This window comes from Chaetodon trifascialis, chromosome 14 (assembly GCF_039877785.1).
Source record: "Chaetodon trifascialis isolate fChaTrf1 chromosome 14, fChaTrf1.hap1, whole genome shotgun sequence".
NCBI lineage: Eukaryota > Metazoa > Chordata > Actinopteri > Chaetodontiformes > Chaetodontidae > Chaetodon > Chaetodon trifascialis.
The window spans coordinates 7,716,765-7,739,982 of record NC_092069.1 but is presented as its reverse complement, the minus strand read 5'-3'; the positions used below and the strand labels follow the sequence as shown (position 1 = coordinate 7,739,982).

The 23,218-nt window shown below is 42.3% G+C and overlaps 1 protein-coding gene across 4 annotated transcripts in view; it reads left to right on the top strand.

Moving 5' to 3' along the window:
• The window catches only part of LOC139342337 (CAP-Gly domain-containing linker protein 4), a 34,283-nt gene that overhangs the window by 1,162 nt on the left and 9,903 nt on the right, over positions 1–23,218 (top strand). Inside the window, exons 1-11 of one of the 4 annotated variants that reach the window (XM_070979398.1) lie at positions 877–978; positions 3,477–3,539; positions 4,367–4,498; positions 5,549–5,688; positions 6,158–6,251; positions 6,489–6,650; positions 7,848–7,966; positions 12,132–12,380; positions 16,777–16,912; positions 17,203–17,334; positions 21,857–22,051. In XM_070979398.1, coding sequence (XP_070835499.1) covers positions 3,500–3,539; positions 4,367–4,498; positions 5,549–5,688; positions 6,158–6,251; positions 6,489–6,650; positions 7,848–7,966; positions 12,132–12,380; positions 16,777–16,912; positions 17,203–17,334; positions 21,857–22,051 — 1,399 coding nt within the window. In that variant the 5' untranslated portion in view covers positions 877–978; positions 3,477–3,499. The other 3 variants (XM_070979399.1, XM_070979400.1, XM_070979401.1) reach the window with 3 other exon arrangements.

Genomic DNA, 23,218 nt, shown 5'->3' with positions numbered 1-23,218 from the left:
AAACCACAGGGAATTTACAGCAAGTGAAATACTTTTATGTCGTTCGTCATGAATTTAGGCCACATGAAGTTAAACTCAAAAATAAGACAACTTTGCACCACAGCCTGCACTACAAGTGTAGACCAATGCTGCATGTATTGATTCTAACCTGTGATATTACTTGCTTAATTGTTGATGCTTGCTGAGAATTATTTTTGTTCTCAGTGTCCATAGGTTTTTAATTTCAGAATGCCAAGTGAGTGTCCCAGTCAACTCAGTGCAGAACAGTGCATCTGTCTAAGAGTGATTGTGAGTCCTAAAATTAAAATAAGAAAAGTACTTGTCAGAAAAAGAAAATAAAATCTGGAAATATTTAAAATAACATTAAGTCTGAAATATTATTTTCATGGGCTGCACGGTGGCGCAGCAGGTAGTGCGCGTGCCTCACAGCACGAAGGTTGCCGGTTCGATCCCCGGGTCAGGCGGGGCCTTTCTGTGTGAAGTTTGCATGTTCTTCCCGTGCATGCGTGGGTTCTCTCCGGGTACTCCGGCTTCCTCCCACAGACCAAAAACATGCTCATTAGGTCAATTGATGACTCTAAATTGTCCGTAGGTGTGAGTGTGAATGGTTGTTTGTCCTTGCGTGTGGCCCTGCAATCGGCTGGCGACCGGTTCAGGGTGTACCCCGCCTCTCGCCCATTGTAGCTGGGATAGGCTCCAGCCCCCCGCAACCCCGAAAGGGATAGGCGGTATAGATAATGGATGGATGGATATTATTTTCATGAGAACTGTCATCCTTATTACCTGACGTTTGTAGTGTGTGTATTTTGTAGTTTTATTACTTTTATTTTGAAGACCGGAAAAGCTCAACGCCTTTATTCTGAAACAGGATGTAGTGTAGCTATGTAGCACCTAGTGAGAATGAACGGAAATTAAATCCATCATTGGCTCTATAGTCATTTTCCCTATGAGCGAATTGAAACGAAGAACAAGGTCAAGGTAACGCAGATGTTTTTATTTATGTGCCGTTAGCTAAACAGGACATTCGTTTCTATTTCGAGTCGTGGAGAGCATCTGAAGCAGGTACTATGCTTGGCCCAGTATTAGTGCTAGATAACACCTCTGAGGAGCTAACGTGAGTTAACGTTACTGACAAGGCACCTGATATCTATGGCAACTTTTTCCACAATGAATTAGCATCAAATGCTGCTAACTGCGTGTGTTTTCCACACATGGTAGGGAATAAACACGACGCAGTGCAACGGTCTCTGAGCACGAGCCGGCTTTTTAACATATGCTAGCCGGCTAACAGTTTACTGTCAGCTATCTAATGTTAGGTTACCGTAAATAACTTACATATTAACAGGTGAAGTTGATGGGAAATCAGTAAAATGGGTGTTAGGACATTTTATAAGCTAACATAGCTTCAGCTGCCTTCAGCGTTACACACCTGTGGTCCCTACCGAGTAGGTTCACTTCTTCACCTGTGACAGTTTAGTTAAGATAGCTAAAGCTAGGGTGATAACTGTCGTATGAATATGCAGCAAGTTGTGTAGCATTTATATTACCGTGGAATAATATTTAGCTGTTTGTGAATAACTTGGAGGAGCTTTTGGCTTTAAATTAAAGGGACGAGCACAGGTGTTATTCAGGTTGAATGGCCCTGTCCTCAGGGTGAAGGTAGGTTTGTGCTAATATGACAGGGCTGTCTCATTAGACTAAGTGAAAACAGCTGTGTTGGTGGATCATCAGGGGCTCTGAGGTTGCGATATTCAGCTTAGTGAGCCCAAGCAGCTCCAAAATGCTGATACACACATTCTGATGTAACTTTTTGTATGTATCTGATCCAGATAATGAACATGCCAAAGTTGTCATGATTTTGTGTTCAATGTAGGATTTAAAACATTCACTGCAGTCAGACAAAACGTGTAGTTTGCACGTCCATCAGAAAGCAGTCAGAAAGAAAGGCTGCCAAAATGTTCCAGTTATCCATTTGATATATCTCACAGCTTTTTTTCTTCATCAGCTGTGAGGATGGATGCAGGGTGACGTCATGGGTCAGACAAACAAGGAGAGGCTTATTGTAAAAGTAGGCCATTGTCCTAATCTCTGGACAGCTAGCTGACCTCAGAGAGGCAGGATGAATGAATTTCTCATCTCACTCGTTGCAGTACGGAAGTTGCTGTTGAACAACTGACTAAAATTGTAATTTATACTGTCTGTTTATCATAGATCACTTCAAATGTTACTTTTTTTTTGTCTGAGCTTCATGTATGATTTAATTTCAAGCAATAACCATATTTAAATGCATGCTTTTGTGACCGCTTACCAGACCTTTTCCTTTTCTTTCCACAAACGGAGACTGCATTGTCAATGATTACATGAAGCTGACAAAAATACTGTCTCCAAACTTCTCCTGACATCCTCCTGCAGTCCTTTGCTCTGTAAGGGCACGTGTGCTGCAGCATGTGGTGTTCAATGAATCCTTTCCACTTGAGGCTCTTGGTTTGAAGCTGGGTTATGACATCAGCGTTCAGCTCCTGATTAGTTTAGCAGACATTTTTAGCACACTGTCATGTGAAGGACAAGTGGAACCATGAAAACCTGAACTGGCCCTGGATTCCTTTTGCACTTTGTTTTCCCAGTTATTTTAAATGCACACATACAGTAGAAAACATAGTTGTTTAGCAGAGGCAAATGGAGTCTAATAGTCAGGTATGAAGTGAGAAGCACAGTAGGCTTTTCTCACAGAAAATGTTTTGACATGCCATATTAGCAAAATCACAGGGGCAGGCCTGATAATAATAATAATAATAATAATAATAACAATAATAATAATAATGTTGTCATGACTCTCTGGGGCACTTGAATAAAATCGAAACATCATTAATGCTGTTTGCAACACCTGTGCTTTTCCTTCCACAAGCAATATTTTCGACTATTTTGATGCATAGCTCTGTTGAGGGCTGCGTTCTACTGTTTAGCTTAAAGTATTTCTTTGTCATATTGAAACCCCATGATACTGGTCCCTGGAATGGAGAAAAGTGACTTTGCAGAGAGGTTCAGCTATGCCAATGGATGCTTTATCAGGGAGGGTGTGTCCTGTCTAGGGGAACTGGACTCTGGCCTTTGCAGTGAAGGACAGCCCTCCTATTTGCAACCACAACTTTACCGCCCCTTTACACTGTGTTTGTTTGCAATGTCACCCTACAGCCACATTCTCTGCATTGTGGGTCTTATGGTTGACTAGTCAGATGGTGTGGCAGTGGGGTCAGCAGAGCACACGACTGGAAGTGAGAGTGACATTCCAGTGTGGGAGAGCCAGAAGTGAGAACACCGTGCCAGTGGCTGTAAATAGCCGCTGGACTAAGGAGTCAGGGTATATAACTAGAGAGAGGGGGTGTTTTATTGGAGATTGAGGAGGGGACTGTCTGTTATTTTGGGAAGCAGCTTGGGTAGATGTTCTGCTGGACCCAGTCTGTGTCTCTTGATTTTAGCTTAGCTGGACTGGGAAGCTCTCATGGAGATCAACAAGACAGAGGATAAAGGAGAAGATGACAGTGAGTGTTGGTTGGTTTTGGAAGCTTTTAGGCTCAGTGATGCCTTTCCAGGCATAGGCGCGCGTGTGTGTGTGTGTGTGTGTGTGTGTGTGTGTGTGTGTGTGTGTGTGTGTGTGTGTGTGTGTGTGTGTGTGTGTGTGTGTGTGTGTGTGTGTGTGTGTACGTGCGCTTGTAGTTCAACCTTTCAAGATTTCTGTCCCTTTCCTCAGCCTCCTTTGTTCCTTCAGGAAGCAGGCTAGTTTTTAAGCATATGTTATGTTCACCATAAACTTATCTTTGGTTTAGGTCTCTAGGAGAACTAAACTCATTACTTAATGTTTGTTTTCATCTTGTCAGGTGAAATTTTCTTTGAATCACATTCAGACTCTCAGTCTCTAATCGGTAGGCCCATATATCAGATTATCTTGTTGTTTTGACAGTCTAGATGTGTCTGCTCTGGTAATCCTCATGTACTTAGAACACACAGTCTCATATACAATAATATTGGTAGTACTGACCGTCTTGTACTGTGTGTATTAGTTGCAACATTGAATCATGCAGCATACTACAGAATCAAATGAGGATGAGAGGAATATCACACAAATGTGAATAGTATTAAGGCTGCTGATACTCTGATGCTTTACTGCCTTTTTGTTTTTGAGTGACATTACTAGGCTCCCTTTAGGGGAACATCGAGAAGCTCACAGTTTTAGTGCGATGGCGCCAGATCACCTGAAAGCTCAGATGAAGTCACACCTCCTTGTAGAATAGGAGTTCTCACTGCTTTGTTGAGATTAGACCTACTTGTGTCTCTCAGAATAGGACTTCTAATATTGTTCTTGCCACAGGCCCTGAGGGGGAGATGACAAAGGAGGATGTTTCGGAGCCTGTCGAGGGGGACACTGTGCTGGGCTGGGCCTCTTCCCATCAGCGGCCAGTTATCCACCAGGTGGCCTCTGCACCCATGCCCAGTGACTGTGGTGAGGATCCACGCACACACACGCGTTCAATCCATATGCACAGTGGAGCTGAGTGATATTTCAGGCTAATTAACAGCCTAACTGCAGCACTGAGCAGACTGTGAAAAGGATTGGACATAAATGGCGCGATGACTGGAATTTGTGTTATGACTTATGATTATTGATCAATCGATCAGTGCACCACCAGGCGAGAGCAATCAAGACTCAAGCAGGAATAATTATGTCTGAAATAATGATGATGATGCTGATGGGACGAGAGATGGAGGTGATGAACCTGCACTCAATAGCTGTGCTGACTAATGATTCCAGTTTTAGTGGCCGATATCTATTTCTTGCTCATCATTTATTATTGAAAGCATATCTTGGCATGATATAATTTAATATTGTGAGTTGTTAATCACAGTTTTATTGGTTCAAATTGACAGAAAGTGACTGATTGATCCCTGAAATATCAGATTTTCAAACCGCAGATGAATGTGTTAGTTCCAGTTTCCAGTTCCACTTTTTGTTTGCTCGTGTAGTTCAGTCCAACAGAAAGTAAACAACCTAAAGAGTGATTTTATTTATTCCTACACAGGTAACACATCAGTTAAATTTGAAATGGAGTGAGTGACAGTTTTTCAGCTCTTCAGTCGAGTCTTCTTGTATCTCATACAGTCCATAAAGCACACACAGAGAGTCTGATGCTGGCTAAATTCTAAATGTTGGCATTCACTGTGAAAGGCTGAACTTATTTGTTTTCAGCCTCAGTCGGGTTTTCTAATGCTTCATTTGGTTTGCGGCATGCCATCCACTGTCGCATCTGATTTCATTCGCCTCTGCTAGCACAGCAAGGGCATTTCCCAAGATTAGTAATTTGATTGAATCGATTGAACAGTCTGTTGCAGAAAGTTAATGTATGTCTGTGCTGCAGAGTTTCACACTCCCCTCACATGCATATGCAGGCTAAAAAGAAACACACAGCTTTGGATTCCTCCTTCCATTAATCAAGCTGAATTAGATTCCAGTTAAAATTTATCTCTGTCGTTTGTTTGGCTCCTCTTCTTCCAGAGTTCTCCTTCTTTGACCCCAGTGAGCCACAGTGCAGGGAGGTTCTTCTGGATCCCAGCACCACCATACCAGAGCTGTTCGCTGTCCTCAGGCAGTGGGTGCCCCAGGTCCAGAAGAACATCAACCACATCGGCAGTGAGGTGACGCCATCCAGCATTTTCCACTGTCCATGTGCTTTGCTTCTGTTCACATTGCCTAATTGCAAACCCTTCTCTGTCTGTACTCACAAAACCCACACCTCTAAATTTTTTGGTTGTTGGCAGAGGCCCTGCCAGCCCGTCCCCAAACCACCTCCATGCAGAGTCACACAAAGAAGCTGCAATGCAGTTAATTATGTAGAGAAACTCTTGTCTCAAGGGTAAAAGCAGGCGATTATTTTTTGTCACATAGTAACTGCTACCCTGGAGAAATAAATGCCTCGTCTTGACGGCAGTTTGCGCAACAATTCTCATCCAAATTTTAAGTGAGTCGTGTTATGAGAGGCCCTGCTTACTTGTCAGTCACCACATCAGTGCCCCCGAGTTTCACTTTATAGCCTGTTATTTAATATCTCTGCACAGTGACACAAGCGGTTCTCAGTGACACGCTGCACATCTTGCCTTTGCACAGATCCTAAAGAGAGGCTGTGGCGTGAATGATCGAGACGGCCTGACAGATATGTGCCTCTTGCACTACTGCTGCAAAGCCGGAGCCCCTGGCATCGGTAGGTATTGACTGGGTTGTTGGTGAACGCCGTCAGCTGGACTGTAAAAGTGTATACACATCTGCTCTGTCTTGTTTGTGTGTCTTGCTACTCTGACCACTGAACATAATCCTGTTTGACTCTGTAAACACTGCTGTTTATCACACTCCTTAAACACAGTCTGTAGAACTGACACACTGTCTGTTACTACACCCCCCTCCTCTACACTCATCCCTGCATCCCTCCTCTGTTGCTCAGGTGATGCAGAGACAGCAGCCAGCTTTGCTCGCCAGCTCCTTGCCATGGGTGCTGATCCCAACCTTCGCTCACGCTGGACTAACATGAGGGCCCTGCACTACGCTGCCTACTTCGACGTGCCACAGCTTATCCGGGTGGTGTTGCAGGCCTCCCAGCCTGGAGGTGAGAGAATAACTTTTCTGTATTTATATCCAACTGCAGTTAAGGCCCCAGTAATTTATCTTTTCCTGATAAACATACTGCATTGCTGGTATATTAGGTGCACCCACAAATGCTGCATTCAGTCCAATACAACATCCCTGCAATGCACCTGGACTTCATGCAGGTTATCATGTTCAGTCAGAGAGGTGTTCATTCTACTTAACATAATCATTAGTTTAGTTTTGTCCACCTCCTTTTATGTCACTGGGTGCTCTGGATGTAGGTGGACCTACTGGCAACTCATTATATACTGACAATGATGTGGCAGGATGGATAGACTTGGGCAGTGGCAGCAGGAGTTTATTGCAGACTGATTACATTATTTTTAATTATCGCTCATTTCACGAGAGTATGAAGCCCAGTTTATAACATCACTACTCAACTGATAAAGCCTGGTGCTGTAGCCAAGATGGAATGAACGCTGTAGGAAAAGCACTGTGTCTTCAAGCAGGTCCCTGATGGAAAGCTTGCCTCAGTTAAAGAATATTGCACAGATAAGAGTGTGTGGATGCTTCTCTTATCGTTACACGTAAGTATGGACACATTACTTTGTGTGCTTTTGAAGCACAGGCCTAATGTTTAAAGTTCAGTTTTGTTATTTTTTAGAATGTTGATTAAGTTTTGCCAGGCTGCTGAGGTAATCTTTGTTACATTTTATATTTTAGATACTGTACGTTGGAAAAATGGGAGTCCCTGCTCAGCTCTTCAGTCGTAGACCACGTTTGCCCCTGATAACAGCTGCCACATGCTGTAGCATAGACTCAACAATGGACCTGGGTTCCGTTCCCAGATGCTGAATTGCTAAGTTAACTAGATAACTGCAGTTTCTTTCCCTCATCAGTCCATGTTCCAGTTTTAAGGAGGCTCAGTAAATATGATTTATGACTAAGCGCTGCTGTCATGGCAGTGCTCATAGCTCACAGCACCCATGATCATATCAAGACATTTGTCAAGCCTGGCCAAATCTGGCTTTCTTTCTTTTTGTTCTCAGTAATCTGATGGAGTTGGCATGAATGCAGCAATGCTTACATGACCACAGGGACAAGAATTCAGTTTTTTGGGGAACGAGTGTAAATGGTAGTTTCATTTCTGAAAATGTGTTGTGTCAATACCTCCTGAATGACTTTTTTACATTTTTTTAAATTTTTTTATTTCTAGCGGTAGATGCCACCTGCAGTGACTTTGACTTTGGCACCGCCCTGCATATCGCTGCCTCCAACCTGTGCATGTCAGCTGTGAAGTGTCTCCTGGAGCTGGGAGCCAACCCTGCTTTCAGGGTAAGTTCCACTGGTCTTTTACATAAACTCACACGCAAGTTTGACAAACTGAATTCTTTCCTCCAAACCATCCCAAAAAATTCTGACATTTAATCCTGCACTCTGAATTAAAGACTTGCTTACTGATTAACTGCAGAAAGCAAGTTCAGTATGAGATTCTAAACAACCCTGAATGATTTTTTCCCCATCATTTTCCAATCTGCATGGAGAGCAGTGGTCTGTCTCCTGACGTCTCCTCACACTGTGAGCCAGCGATGCTGCTGCACCGTGGCCTCATTTAACTTGTGTGAAAGGTTCTGCTGTCTTTACTGCAGATGTAGACAGAATATGATGACACACAATCACACTCATTTGCCATACTTTGTCATACATACACCACACTTTATTACATCTTTCTCAAATATGCAAATGCTTACTTTTAGTTAGTTCATGATGAAGGTAAGGGTTCATTTTTTCTTGTGCATCACTATCAATGCAGTTCATTATAATGTATTTGGGTTGCTTTGGTTTATTTGTCACTTATGATAACAATCCTGTGTAACAAATTGCTTGATCGTCCTTTCTTGAACATAAATTTATGGTTTGTGGTAAATGTGTTCAGGTGATGATTGTTTGAATTAAATGGAATATATATAAATGAAAACAAAACACAGTAATAAGATATCAGGCTGTGAATGATTACATGTATTGTTGTTATATGTTTGTTCATTTAGTAAACTGTTATAAAATATTGAAAATGCCCCCCCACAATTTTCAAGAGAGCAATGTGACATCATGAAATTACTTGTTTTGTCTGAGCAGCCATTCAATTTCCAATGATACAATAGCAACAAATCCTCACATCTGAAACACAGAAACCAGCAAATGGCATTGTGAAAATTTGATCGGCTTTCAATCATCATTTCAGCACTACTGAATCACCTCATAAATTGTAATGCGGTCCAGTAAAACACCAGCACAGACTCCACTTCTAAAAATGGAAGACTACCAAATCATTGAACCCTTACTTCTCAGACAGAGTCTCAACAAAAACTGATCAATAACAGCCGAGCTGCAGAGTCCTGAATGAGCTGAAGCCTCTCAGTGGTTTGTGCCCTACAGGAATAAAGACATGAATCAGTTTTTCAGCAGCTTTTTGATTTGGAAATGCATCTTAGATCTGAATCTCCAAGACTTGGAACCTCAGATTTAATCCAGGGAATTAATTTCCCCAGATCATTAAACATCATTCCTCTGTTTGTTGTAGGGCTGACCAATAGGAATTCAGTTTTGGCCTCAGTTAACTTCCTAGCCTATAGATTCTATAAAGTATAAATCAGAAAATGATTATAAAGTGTTTACCCACCCACACAAGTTGCATGACTCAGTGTCTCTTGAAATTATCAAATTTTTTTTCAGCCACGTTGAAGCTCTTGAGCGGAAATGGTGTCTTTTCTTTGTGTGCTCATATTTTCCCACTGGAGGTCACCAAAGCACTACATAATCCAATAATTCCCCTGCTCACAGATGAGTGCAGAGGCTCTGTGCTGGATATTTTAGTGTCTGAATGAAAAGATTGGAGTACATGTAAACACTTGTTCATGTGAACCTTCTTCTTTTTTTTTTTAACCCTTTTATTTAGAGATTTTCTGGATGACATCCATTGATGTTTTCGTCCTTATCTTTAACATAACTGAGGGAAGATTATTTTCCATCTGCTTTATTATTGAAGGTTTGTTGAGTCTTGGCTGCTTCAAACTGCGTCTGTTTCAGCATGTTCTGAGATTGTTATTCCTTTTTTCCTCTTGTAATCCTTACGAATACGTACATCTGCTGTGTGAGTCAATTGTAGTCATAACACTGACTCATTTGCTTAAGCGAGTACGCTGCAAAGCACACAGCCACACAAAAGCAACATTAAAACTGTGTTGCCTTGAACATGTGAAGTGGAAAAAGTAATTTAGAGAAAACCAGAACATTTTGCATCGCTATCAGCCAGCTTTGTCAGCACCATGTGCATTGATTTGTGATGCACTGGGATGCTTTACCTACCAAAATGTGTCACTTGCATTTGAGAAATGTGAAACGGTGGCTTGCAGCGAAATATAAGGCGTCATACCACAGCCAAGAAATTCGGTTTAAAATCTCTTTCCCTTTTGAGCAAAGGTCAGACTTGGAAGAGGTTTCATTTGATATTTCTCCTCTCTGGCCCTGCAGAGATTTGTCACAACAAACCATGGGTTTGTGCAGTGGAAAGTTTTATAAGAAATATGTAGAAATAAAAAATGTTGCTGGCCTTTCATGTTTCCCTTAACACATGTGTTATGACAACTCATCATTCTTTCCATCAGTGCTAAGTTTCTGTGGTGGATTGCTTACATGATTGTTCCAGATTTGAAGGGAGCCACTGTTGCAAGTCTGGTGATCGCTGGATTTTCGGTGGACAGAGTGGCGTCATCCCATCATTTTGTTTTGCTGCAGCTGCCATGAGCTGCATGCCAAATGGTGCAAGCGTATTTGAAAACTTTTTTTGCCTCTTGATTTAAATGACAGAGTTTAGTTCGATCAACCTTTGTATACATTTAAACACAGTACTTGATTGCACTATATTGCAATCACGCAACTCACGTGCCTTATGGAAGTATTTTGTTAGTGTAGACTTGAAGGGATAGTTCAGATTTTTTGAAGTGTGATTGTGTGAGATACTTAATTCATGGTCATTGTATTGCCTACAGCTGATGGTGGTCTGCACACCCCCAGTTTGAAGAAGCAGCAGGAGTACTGCAGTTAACAGGCGCAGCAGCAAAACACGTTTTAGCCACTGAAAAAAGGGCCACCTAAAAGCAACCTCAGCTTAAGTGCACGCTGTATTTAGAATATTTTCACCTTGGCCTCAAACAGCCCTTTCCAATGTGATACTGATGGTATTATATCGCTCTCTCCAAAGCCACCAGACTCCTTTGAAAAGAACAATAATCTCACCTCACTGAACACAGGAGTCGCTGGTCCACTGCTGCTCGAATCGGTTAGCTTGTTTGTGGTATTGTGTGACTTCAGTGTAAGATAAGACTTTATTGATCCCACACCGGGGAATTAAGTATCCAAACTAACCCCTCAAAACAGAAGTCGCACAATAACACAACACAATAACCGATCGAGGTAGAGGTAGACCAGCAACCCATGTTCTGACAGGTAAAATGACTTTTTGAGCTCTTGTCAAAGGAGTCTGGTGGCTCTATATGTTGTACCTGTGCCCCCGTTCACAGCAGTACATTCTTTAGCTTCCTACACCAGTACTCCTGCTGCTTCGCCATTTGCCAACCTCCATCTACAGCACCCTGACTATGGATAAGTACCTCATACAACCCCACTTCAAAAACCTGAACTGTCCATTTAAAAAAAATTAGAACCTATCCTTGAACTACTGTTGTACATGTCTGTGGCTGAGTGTGTGATAGGTTTAAAAGAATGGTTCAATGTGAGGGCTTGGCATCATGTTCCCTCAGTGCACTGAAAGCATCTAGAAGTGATTATTGGTCTGTTGAATACCCTCCATCTCAAGGACAAATGGAGGTTGAATAGGTAGGTTGAATATTGCTTAAAAAAGCCTCATTTTAAAACAGGAAAATCTAGAAAATGAAAATTGAACTGAACATTTCTTTCCTTGAACCACTCCTTTGAAATGCTGTCTCGAAAGACAGCACAAAAAGGCAGGAATGCACACATTCATTCCAGCCTCTGTTGCACATTAAGTGGCGAGCACATGAGCTAAGTGTTACAACATGTGAACGACAGCGCTCTCCTCATCTGTCATGCTTCTGCAGCCGTCTCCTCACACCTCCAGTCACACTCAGGCACGCTGACTCTGCCTGAGCTCTTGCTGACTCTCATCTCTCTCAGTCACTTGACTAAACATCCACGCTGTGTACCTGCTTTTTAACAGGCAGTGATAATATTGCTTTGGAGCAGAGATAAGATTAACAATATTCTGTTGAACGGTGAAAGCTTTGGTAGTGGAAGCAAAAATACCAGTTGTGTATTTGATATGTCATCAGCGGGGTCAATACTGCACCTGATTTTTGTCAGTATCGATCGTTTATATACATTTGCTCGGCATGCTGTTTTGTTGGATGAAATTAACTTCACATTTGTATTATTGCTCTTCTGTGCTCGTCTCTTCCCGCAGAATGAAAAAGGCCAGTGTCCAGCCGATGTGGTGCCTGACCCTCTCGACATGCCCTTGGACATGGCAGATGCAGCCGCCGTGGCCAAAGAGCTCCGGACTTTGCTGAGACAGGCTTTGCCCAGACCCAGCTCCCCTCTGCCCCTCACACTGCAAGCCCAGCCTCTCCCTGCTCTCTCCGATAAGGCCAGGATACAGCTGGCCACAATGGCAATCCGACTAGGCGACTGTGTGGTTATTGCTGGACAGAAGGTGTGTGGTAGGTCATTATTGAAAGGCAAGAACAATTAGAAAGTATCTTCATTATTCATTCAATTGCTGTATTTTCAGTCTTACTTCAAAGCTCTGCCAAGATTCTTATGAAATATCCACTTTTTCATTTTCCGTATCTTAAAGTGGTCCAGTAGAGGGAGGTTTCCCAGCCCTCTAATCAGTACTCGATGATTAGCTGAATTCAAACAAGTGTACACTCCTCCAGTTACAACAAGACCCTTGGTGAAATAAACTAATCGCCATGAGTGAGTGCTGCATTTAAAGAAAGCTGCAGTCAAGAACATGTGGCTGTATCTTCTGTGTAACACCGGGATATGGAAGTAATCATGGTCAGGGGCTGCATCCAGCCAATCTGCAACTCAAATGGACTTGGCTTTACTAACTACAGACAAAATAAAATATTCCGCTCTCTTTTTTCTGTCAAATCCCAAAAATCCTTAGGACCCCAAACTGTCAGTGATGGCACTCTGGCATTTTGAATAAGAGCAGAATACTTGTAGTTTGTAATTTGTCATCACAATGGTGTTGATAGATTCTGAAATTTATGGCCAGTTAGGATGGCAAGTTAATGACCAATATCATAATAACTTTTCAACAATTTCAATGTTCTTTACCTTGGTGATGAAAAACAAATGAAAATGAAATATTAGATGATGCTGCTGAAAGATAATGTTTTCAAATTATTGACTGCCATTGTGCAAGTCACTCACTGTGAAATGCGAAAGGAACAAGGTGGGAGCTTGTGATGTGATGACTGCTGGGTGCTGATGATTTTTGGGAGACAGGGCAGCTGTGGAATACAGCCAGAAAAGAGCTTTTACCAGACAGAACACATAAAGGTTAGACAGAGAATCCTCTGTTCGATAGTGTTTATAGTTCACATAGTAACCCAACAAGGACAATAATCAATGTTAAGCAGTGATTATTAAACTCTTAACAGAGCTCCACACTGGCCTTATAGCAGTGACACCAGCAGCTTTCACTGGGAGGCCTTAAGTGTGGAGGTTTTTGCTATTCCACTCCACCCCCCTTTGTAAAGGAGCTGGACCAGCCATCCATGAGGCTCTCGTGCAGTGACAAGAACATGATCCCTCACCAGCTTCTGCTCCCACAAACCCAGAGCAATAGACTGGAAGCCTGGAATAAGCTGGAAGTATCCGAGCTGGGATTGAGCCCAAGTCCCTGCAGTTGTCACATTTTCACATGAACACTGTTCTTCTCTGTGTATCAGCGCAGAATCATCACAGGAGGGAGGGCAGACTCACTAATGCTCACACAGCACTGATAGTTACTCAGCAGCACTGAGCAGATCTTGATCTCAGTTCCTGCCGTGTCATTTTTCAAAAACGGAGGGAATGCGCTCTAGTTTTTCCTTGGGTTCATTGATTGAATTGATATTTCATAAACATCTACTGTACAAACAATGGCTCACACAATGAACGTGTGCAACATAAATGACTGCTAAAGTAATAAAGTACAAAAGGGATTGATGTATCCTCATCCTCGCATGGAGCCACGTCACATCAGTGCTATGCAGCTGTGCAGTGGTTTATACTAAACAAAGACAGAGGCTTTGGTTAATTTTTCTACAATTATTTCAGTCCTCAACCAAGAAAAAATAGTTTCCAGTTGCTAAGCAACACCCTTTTGACATCCATCCAGCATTCAGGGCTATTTCTGACAGTTCATTCTGGCATGTCGCCAACATTTATCTGAGCACGTTGAAGTTCATCCAACCACAGTTGTGATTCTGATGAATGTCTGCTAACGATGTGAGAGGTTTTAGAATGCTCACACTCGTCCTCTTTGCCTGTGGGTCATCTTCTCCATTGTTCATATGACCTCCCACAATCCTTGTATGCTGTGTGTACAGCTGACAGTGGTAACTAAGCTTTTTGGTTGATTCTTGTGATAGTGTGTCAGAAAGTTAATAAGTCAAGTGTAAACTAGGTGAGACACTGAAGTAGTCAGATACGAGTGCTGAAATTATAAGCACGAGTTTCAGTGTAATCACTGTGTCTGTTTTAGTTTACTCATTGGTTGCATCACATGGTGCAGCTGGTCTACATATTTGTGTGAGTGATTACAGAGGCCTTTCTTCAGCTTTTGCTGCAGGTATTTTTGAATTTTTTATTGCAGCAATCTTCCTTTCAATACATTATATCAGCCCTTACGTAAGAATGTGGACAAATTCATCCAAAAAACGATTTATTTTTGCCTGGTTCCTTCACGTAAAGCAAAGAAATTCTTTAGTATGGCTGCTTGACCTAACCACTCAACTTCAGTGTGGTGGTGTAAGCCATGTGTAATCCTTTTGACAGGAAGCACGCTTTGAAAGCGGTGGAGATTTAGCCCCATCGGTCAAATGGAATTTACAGTTTTCTAACTATGTTCATGGCGCAGTTCAACTTTGCCAATTTGCTGCACAGTGCTCCCACTCCAAAAGGAAATGAAAACCCTGGAAACGTGTGCTTTCTCTCTGTGCTTTGTGTTTAAATTTTACAACACTGGCCTAGTAGTCCAACGCAGCAGTTGAAAAAGACACTGTTTGTGCCTTCAGCACAGAATCACCAGACTCCTCGGTTGCAGTCTTTGGTGCTTCAGCATCATGAGTATCTGCTCAAATCTCTGTCATCACTTGCAGCTTACTTTGTGCTCTCTTCTTTGTGGTCTCAACTACAAACTCCAAATACTCACCAGTTACCATCTCGGGCTTTAGTAGTATGTTGTATTTTTCATCACTAATCACTTTTGCACCAACACAGCAAAGGGAACTGCAGTGTGGCGCTGTGCTTTCTCAGTTATTTCTATTAAAAAATGGCAACTTTTCCCCAGTTAAGCATCTGTTCTGTACTTTTAGCACTACTGTAGCAGCATGCTGAGTACCAAAAATACCAAAAATCAAATTCTGGTGAGCTTCCTTATGCTTAGTATCATCCTGTAGACTAGACCGGGGACCCTTGTTGTTAAGTGATCACAAACCATCCACATTGTAAAGCACGAGCTTATAGTTGATTTTGGTGTCCAAAGTTCAGGTTTTCAACGATGTGCTCGGTTGCCTTTTGCAGTCCTTTGAGAACGCTGCCTAGTGCACCTCATTTGAATTTTTTTAAATATTACCCCCGTGCTGCCACTCTGGAAAAGTCAACTTGATCAGCCTCTGAAAATTAGTTGTTTTGCAGTGACGTCTCTGTCATTTTACAAGTCACCTCAGTGCCATTTCATGAGTTAACTCTTACTCCCACAAGCTCGCTGAAAAACAAATTATGTCCAGTTACTGTTCAGTGGGACTGTGGAACTCAGTGCTTTGATTTTCCTGACCTCTGTGGCATGAAACTATTGTAATCTTTCTAAAGTAATTCAGTTTTTATGACAGAGATCCTGATAAATGACTCTTATTCCATCAGGAAGTGCCTTTTTCTACTTTCAGGGCTGAAGTTTTCTAGAATTTAAGGCCTTAAGAGATAACCTGATGAAGTGGTTGGTGTTAGTTTTTAAGGAAGTGTAAATTTTGAAAGAAGTTGAAAACAGCTTATCAGGTTCAGGGATGCTTTTCTGAATCCGCTGCACCTGTCTGTCAAGGTAAACACTGGCTGTAAGGCTTTTCAGATGTACCGTGCCAGTGCTGGGCATGTAGTTTGCAGACAGATCGCAGGCAGTCAGGTGTGGGCAGACGGTCAACTGTTTACCCAAATGATGTTGCCGGTGCATATTGGTAGAGGTGCATGCACACATTTTGATGGAGATGCTTAATGGTGGAAGTGGCTCTAAAGCTCTAAGAAGCAGTAAGAGGTAAGAAGTTTCACATATGTTGACCATCATACTGTCTATCATGAATATGTCTTTTTCATAGAGAGGCCAGCCATGGGGGGTGTCCGGTCCATGATGATGTACTATATGACACATCCATTTGGGCTTAAAGCAGTCTGGTTGTCCTTTTACCCCTGATTTAGTCTTTGGTCTGGCTATCTTACTGACTTGCAAGCCATCAGGAGCAAGGATTTTGATGAAAACTCATCTTGGATGCACAGTATTGCTGCATGGTCATGTTGACTGAAAGAAAACCACTGGCCAACTTTACCAGTCCCAGGTCTTGTTATCTAAACAGGGCCCTTAAAATCACCTTAAAACTGAATATACAAAGATGCAAAGACTTGTAGATAGTAAGAAAGTACTAGTTCTAGCCCAGTCGGACACTGGCTCTGAAAGAACGTGCCATTAATAGATTTCTGTGCCACACTGTGAACAGAATCACGGTGAGTTGTCGGGCAGTTCTTCTGCTGCGCGTTTTGATTACGTTTTGATTTTTTTTTACACACTGAGTTTGCATTTGTTGTTGACATTCTGTGGTATTTGATTGTTTTTTTGGACACAGGTTGGAACCCTGCGATTCTGCGGCAGCACTGAGTTCTCAGGAGGCCTCTGGGCCGGAGTGGAGCTGGACAAACCGGAGGGGAAGAACGATGGCTCCGTCGCAGGGGTTCAGTATTTCACCTGTCGAATGAAACATGGTAGGTCACGCCTCAGCCCAGCATCTAAAGACCAAACACACTGACTCGCCCACCCGTTCATCAGTTACCTCTACCACTATTGACTTTGTAAGACTTAAGTGGTCCAGTCAGATTTTCAGTTGTGAGGCGTCTAACCCCAGGACATTAGATCCATCCTTTTTGTCAATTGTCAGTAAATTGAATGTATCCAGCTGAGCAGAAGCAATCATTTATTAGTCTTATTATGACTCTGTATCTTGAATCAGCCACAATCTTCTGATTAAAATCCTCTTATTCTTTTTTCCCCTCAGGAATCTTTGCTCCCCTCTCAAAGATAAGCAAAGCGTCAGAAAAACATAAAGCCAGCACCACAAAGACGTCTACATCCATTCGCCCGTCTCGTCGAATCGACCTGTCCCGTATCACCTCCAAGATAAACACAGGTAAACACTTCTGAACATCGCTGCTCTGCTGATGAATCTCACAGGAATCGTACCAGCTGTTAGTTTGGGTGCTTCACCTGGCTCTGTTGATATGATTCAAGCTTTTGGAAGAATGGGTTTTCTTGATGAGTTCTGCCACAAAGTACTGTAAAATACAGGAAATTATCATGTCAGAACATTGACTACAAAGGCGGTGAAACTGTAGAAGCCTATCGGACCCTGTGGGTGCAGAAATGCGTGAACTGTTGTGAACACAGGTGAAAAAGATGTCGCAGGAGCAACTGCTTCCTCATGTCCCAATGAATCTCCTGTTCAGTGCCCTGGAGGAGACCAGTGGATGCATTCTTAGAAACCATCATCACAATCATATGAAAAAATAAAGAAGTCCAAAGACATTTTGGGGTAACAGTATTAGTCCAGCGAATGCTTCCTGAGTGGAAGAAATCATTCTTCAAAAATGTGCTCACTTTAGGGGCTTTGGAACATCAACTTAAGAGTGCTAGCATCAATAGAAACAATGGCCTGTGGTCGTCCATTTTTTCATGACATTGGCACTGATGAAAATGAGTGTTTTGGTGGTAATACCCTTCTATTGTCCACTAACTGGATTACAGTGGTGTCCGCTTCATGTGTGATATTCTGGTGATCCTCGACCACCACTCTCCCTCTGCCAAATAACTAATGTGGTCAGCAAAATGAGTTATTAGGCTGTTTAATCCCTCTAAGGTATGAACGTTCTCCACAAGTGCTGTGTGATTTTTCAGTAGAATATACCTGTCTGTTTAATTTGCATTACTTTGATCTTACAGCATCATCTCCTGATTACTCAGAGCCTTAAAGCCAGCAAATACACCAGTAAGAAACAAAATGTTCACATGTTTGTTTCTAATACTATTGATCGATCAAATATGGCTATTTTGTCAAATGAAATAAAAGACAAGCAGTATTAAGTCAAGTAAAATGAAATGTGTGTCTGATATAATTAAAAAACAGTCATGGCTGCTGTATTAATAGCAGTTCTTGTGGGGACATGGTCATTATAGATACTAAAATGAATGCCTCCACTGACATTCTTCTCGCTGACACAGTGGATTTTTTAGCCTACTATGGAGGGACTGAGCCAGTTCACGGTGTCCAGATTATGCCATCGGTGAATCATGACCCCAGCTGACTCTTTTGTGCCAAAAAGAGGCTTTCTCAACTTTCCCAGCCTGTATGAGCCATGTCACCGCATTGCAGGATTTATTGCATCTGGGCTTTCATATTAATCTTCCTCGAATGCTTTGAAAAGTGGATTCTGAACCAGTGCCAAAGGACAATGCATAAATTAGACTGCTGAAAAGACCTTGCTCTCGCAGTCCTTGGATGCCCATATCCTCAGTTCCTGACTAATGTCGTCTGACTCGTCTCATAATATAGTCCGGTTACCTCAGAACATGGAAACCTTGTCGTGGCAGGCATTTGTTTTTCTTGCGCCCTCTAGAGTGTACAGCTGTATCGTTGTGTAATATTCATATGTTTCGGAGGCCGATTGATCTGGACGTGACTGGAATAGCGGACCTCGGTGCCCTATGGAATTCTGAGATTGATAGTCCAATTAAGCAGGGTTTAATAACTAGGGCACAGACAGGCTGAATGGCCTGGCAGCCATTCATCACAAGGTGTATGTGAGTGTGTTATGTGCCGCATGCAATGCATGTGAGGGCGTGTGTCTCAGCAACTCTATGCAACCCAGGCACCAGACTAATTTATGACCAAACATTTTTCAGGGCCTCTGCCAGCCATTTAAAGCCCAACCGCTCTGCGCCACCTGTGTTTTAGCGTCCCATTGGATTGTCAGTGCTCGCTTTCTCCTGTGTATCTATAGATTGGATGAGTCATTGTGGAACTGTCTCGTCTCACTAACCAGGGGAGACAGACACAGCAGAATGCCAGGCTGGCCCCCATTAGAGTGTGTCAACTGTGACTCGGCCTCAAAGGGCGATGGGAACATAGACAGCGCTCACAAAGCGCCGCCACTTGATTCAGAAAGCCTCAGCCTGTGCTGCAGTCTGTCACTTGAAGCAAGCGTCAGTATGTGGAAGGGATAGATAGAGCCAGGAGGTCCCTGCAAGCTAAAGGTCAAGTGACAAGAAATGTTTGGTATTCTGAGTTGAAATGTAGTCTCCTCTTTGGAGTTCAAAGGAAAGACACAGCTCTGCCTCTGAGGGGAGCGCTTCCCAGCTCTCGCTAAATGTGAACTGAAATGGCAATCAATAAAAAGCGGGCTGATTTGAGATTTTTCTAATGCCTTTTACAAAGCACAATAAAGTTTAAACTAAGGTGACATATTAATGAGTTGAGAGTAATGTGAGACAGTTTATATGGTGGAGTTATGTATGAAGTGAGAGAGAATTATTTTTTCCCTAAATCTGTTTAGATACATGGATGTTGATTTTATTACCTATTAAAGAACAGCCTCTAAAAGGCTTTTGTCAGTTTAATGGTAGTTTTAATTCAAGTCAACAAACTATATAAAAGCCTTGAAGTTGTTCAGACTCGGTGCTATAAACTAGTTAAAGGACATAATTATGTTTACTTCTGCAAGAAATGTTACTTCTCATTGTGTGCTATTTGAGTCGGGACCAAGATTTCTTTTGAAGTTTTTTCTTCCTTTTGTGTTCACTGTCATTGGGGCTTTTGTGTGGGCGTAACTGCTTGTCTCAGCACATATAAGTGTTTTTATTGTGTGTTGGAGTAAAAGAGACAGCCTTAGTTCAATTAAGAAAAATTGCCTTTCAGTAATTCTTCTTTCATTGCGACTGGACAGTGTCATGCTGCCTGTTATTTACATTTCTTCTCTGCTGCTCTTGTGTTTTATCTTTTCAGCGTCGCTTTTTTCTCTCTGCCGCTCTTGGAGTGCCACGCTGCGTGTCTTCTCAGTTTCCTCCTTTGTAATTCTCTTCATTTCTCCAATCTTGATGAACTTTCTAAGCTGCTTTCCTGCATCTTGTATAAACGTGCAAACCTCTCCACCCATGCTCATAATATTCTGCAGTCCTTCAATGCACAATGACAGAAATTACACTGATGGCTTTTAGAATTATCCCAGTTCAGCTTTTACCTGTCAAATGAAAGAATGTAAACATAAGGTTTCATACTTTCAAAGTAACTTTCAAACTGCACAAACATTACACAACTTTGATGTCGTCTTCCAATCCAAGCACTTCATTTCCATTAACAGGATGAATATTGATGTCTGTGTTGAAAAGTTGTTACTGTGTCTCTCTTCTGTGTGTGTGTGTGTGTGTGTGCGTGCGTGCGTGCGTGCGTGCGTGCGTGCGTGCGTGCGTGCGTGTATGGGGGTGGGTGGAAAGGTTTATCTCCATCTTTCAAAAAACCCCTTGATAATCAAAAAAGTCCACCTGGTCCCGATCAGGGCACAGAGGAAGACGTCTCAGTGACGAGGACAGGTACTGCAGTCACAGCTGCACGGGCTTTAATGTGTCAGGGCATGAGGTGTGGGAGTGACTTTGCAGTGTTTAGTATAATCTCTCTTTGGTTAAAACTGTGGAAATGGTTGAAAATGAGTTCCACACACTCCTAATCGTCACCTGTCTCCGATAATTGTGCACCTTTTAATGAATCCAACATCATAATCCATCTGTGGATAGGAGCATCTGAGCCTTTTCAAAAAAAAAGTGCTGTTTTTCAGAAAAGTAACTTTGATAAACTATGTGTATCCATTGGTGCTGCCTTTGCAGTTGAAGCATGATTTAGATGGTAAAAAACACTGCATGCAACTGAATATTGAGCAGAATCTGAATTCCAGAGTTTCTCAATTTGAAAATATATTGTGCTTGCAGTTGTGATCATTAGGCATGAACCCTAGTCCAGTGATCAATTAAAGCATTGAGGGATTGATTAACTCAAAGCTGCTGATTTTGTCTTTTCTGTTTAACTGGCATTTCTGTGCATTGCTGTCCACTCTTCGGGCCCTTTAGCTAAGGCTAAAAAAACCCAAATCTCTCTAAAATTGGGACAGGATTAGCATGTCGGACCTCAGTAACAAGACAAACAACTGTAAAAGATTGAGCTCACTTGATTTGTGCTGCCTTGGAATCATGTGACACAGCTGCATAGATTTCTGAAAAACTACACTGATAATTGTGTGAGTCTGAGTGCTGCAGGCACTTTCACATTCAGAAGAGCGAAATGCAAAAGTAGATAAAAGGCTGAGCTTCATTATATTGATGGAATTAGTCTGTGAAGCCTGAATGGGTGGATGGTGGGTTCGGTATTAAAAGGGGAGGCACACACTTTGTGTGGTGTGACTGTAGACGACAGAATGGATAACGGCATTCACAACTAATGTTCCAGTGGAGCCTAGATGCAGCAGTTAATGCACCTTTTTTGAATGATGCGTAGTATATGGCTGTCTTCACAGGAATAGATATTATTAATTCATTTTTGACACAAATGACACAAGTCATTTGTCTGCTGTGTTTCCTGCATCTCATTCTTTTGTGTCTGTTCACCACAGGTATTCTCTCCCGCTCTCTCTCCTCTTCGTCCTCTTCACTGGACTCTCGGCATGGGCCCGGTGGCCGACCTCCTCCGCTGCCTAGGCAACGTCTTTCTGCCAGACCGCGAAGACAGCGCGTTTCCCAGAGTCCCAGGACCACACCCTCACCGGCCCTCCGCTCTTCACCTGACACCACTGCACTTACTACTACAGGTCTGTATTATTATATATTGTATACTAAATTGTCTTAACACCAACTTAAAGAAGCTCATTATTTCACTCAGAGTGGGGGAATAAGTATTCAGCATGTTGCCATTCTTTTCCTTAAAAATAGTTCCAATGCAACTGTGCACATGAAACTGAGACCATTAGTATTAACACAATAAAACTAGATAGAGAAATCAGAACATTCCAATCCATGAAAACAAGTTTTGTCCAATAAAGTGGAATGACAGAACACAGTAAGAAAAAGCACTAACCAGCTGGTTTCACTCATTTGTTCTCCTGCCTGTGCTAATTGCTATCAACAGGGCTGTTGCATGTTGGTAGGTCAGTACTTCCACTCTTTGAAAAAGATTCAGCCATTTCTGAATAATTTCTGAATCGTAAACAAATCATTTGTCACCAAGCTGTCAGGCAAGAAACATCTCGTGATGGTTAGAGGCAAAGAGCTTTCTCAAGACCTTTGCAATAACACTTAAGCAACATAAGTAACAGTGGTTACTGACGGATTTCCCAACTCCTAAATGTTCCTATAAGCACCACTGGGGTCATGATTAGCAAGTGGAAGGAACATCACTTTGTCATCAACTGACCACGTGTGGGATGCTCTCACAAGATTTCCAGCCGGGCAGTCAGAAAGTTAGTCAGTTAGTTAGATTAGTTAGAGTAGCCCAAGAGCCAATGACTGCTTGAAAAGATCTCCAGAAAGACCAGGAAGCAGCAGGTACAGTCGTCAGTGACAAAACAATTGGCTCTCCATGCAACAATATGATGTGCCATATGTGGAGGAGAAATGACTCTGCATAAGAATATCATATCTACAGTGAAGCTAGGAGGGTCTCATGGTGCTGCCAGGATCCAAATCATAAAAGGGAAGCTTAATGGAGCCATTTACAGGGAATTGCTTGAGAAGAATCTGCTCACTAGGACATGAATGAAATACAGGTGGACCCTCCAGCAGGACAATGATCCAAAACATACTCTGAGGAGACTGTCAGTGAGTTCCAGAGGAAGAAAATAAAGATGTTGGAAATGACCCAATCAGTCACCAACAGAACATTTGTGCAAGGAAGTGAAGATCAAGACTCACCAGCGTGCTCACTGGAGTCTTCAAGATTTAAAGACTGTCTGTGTGGAATAATGGGCTAAAATCCGACC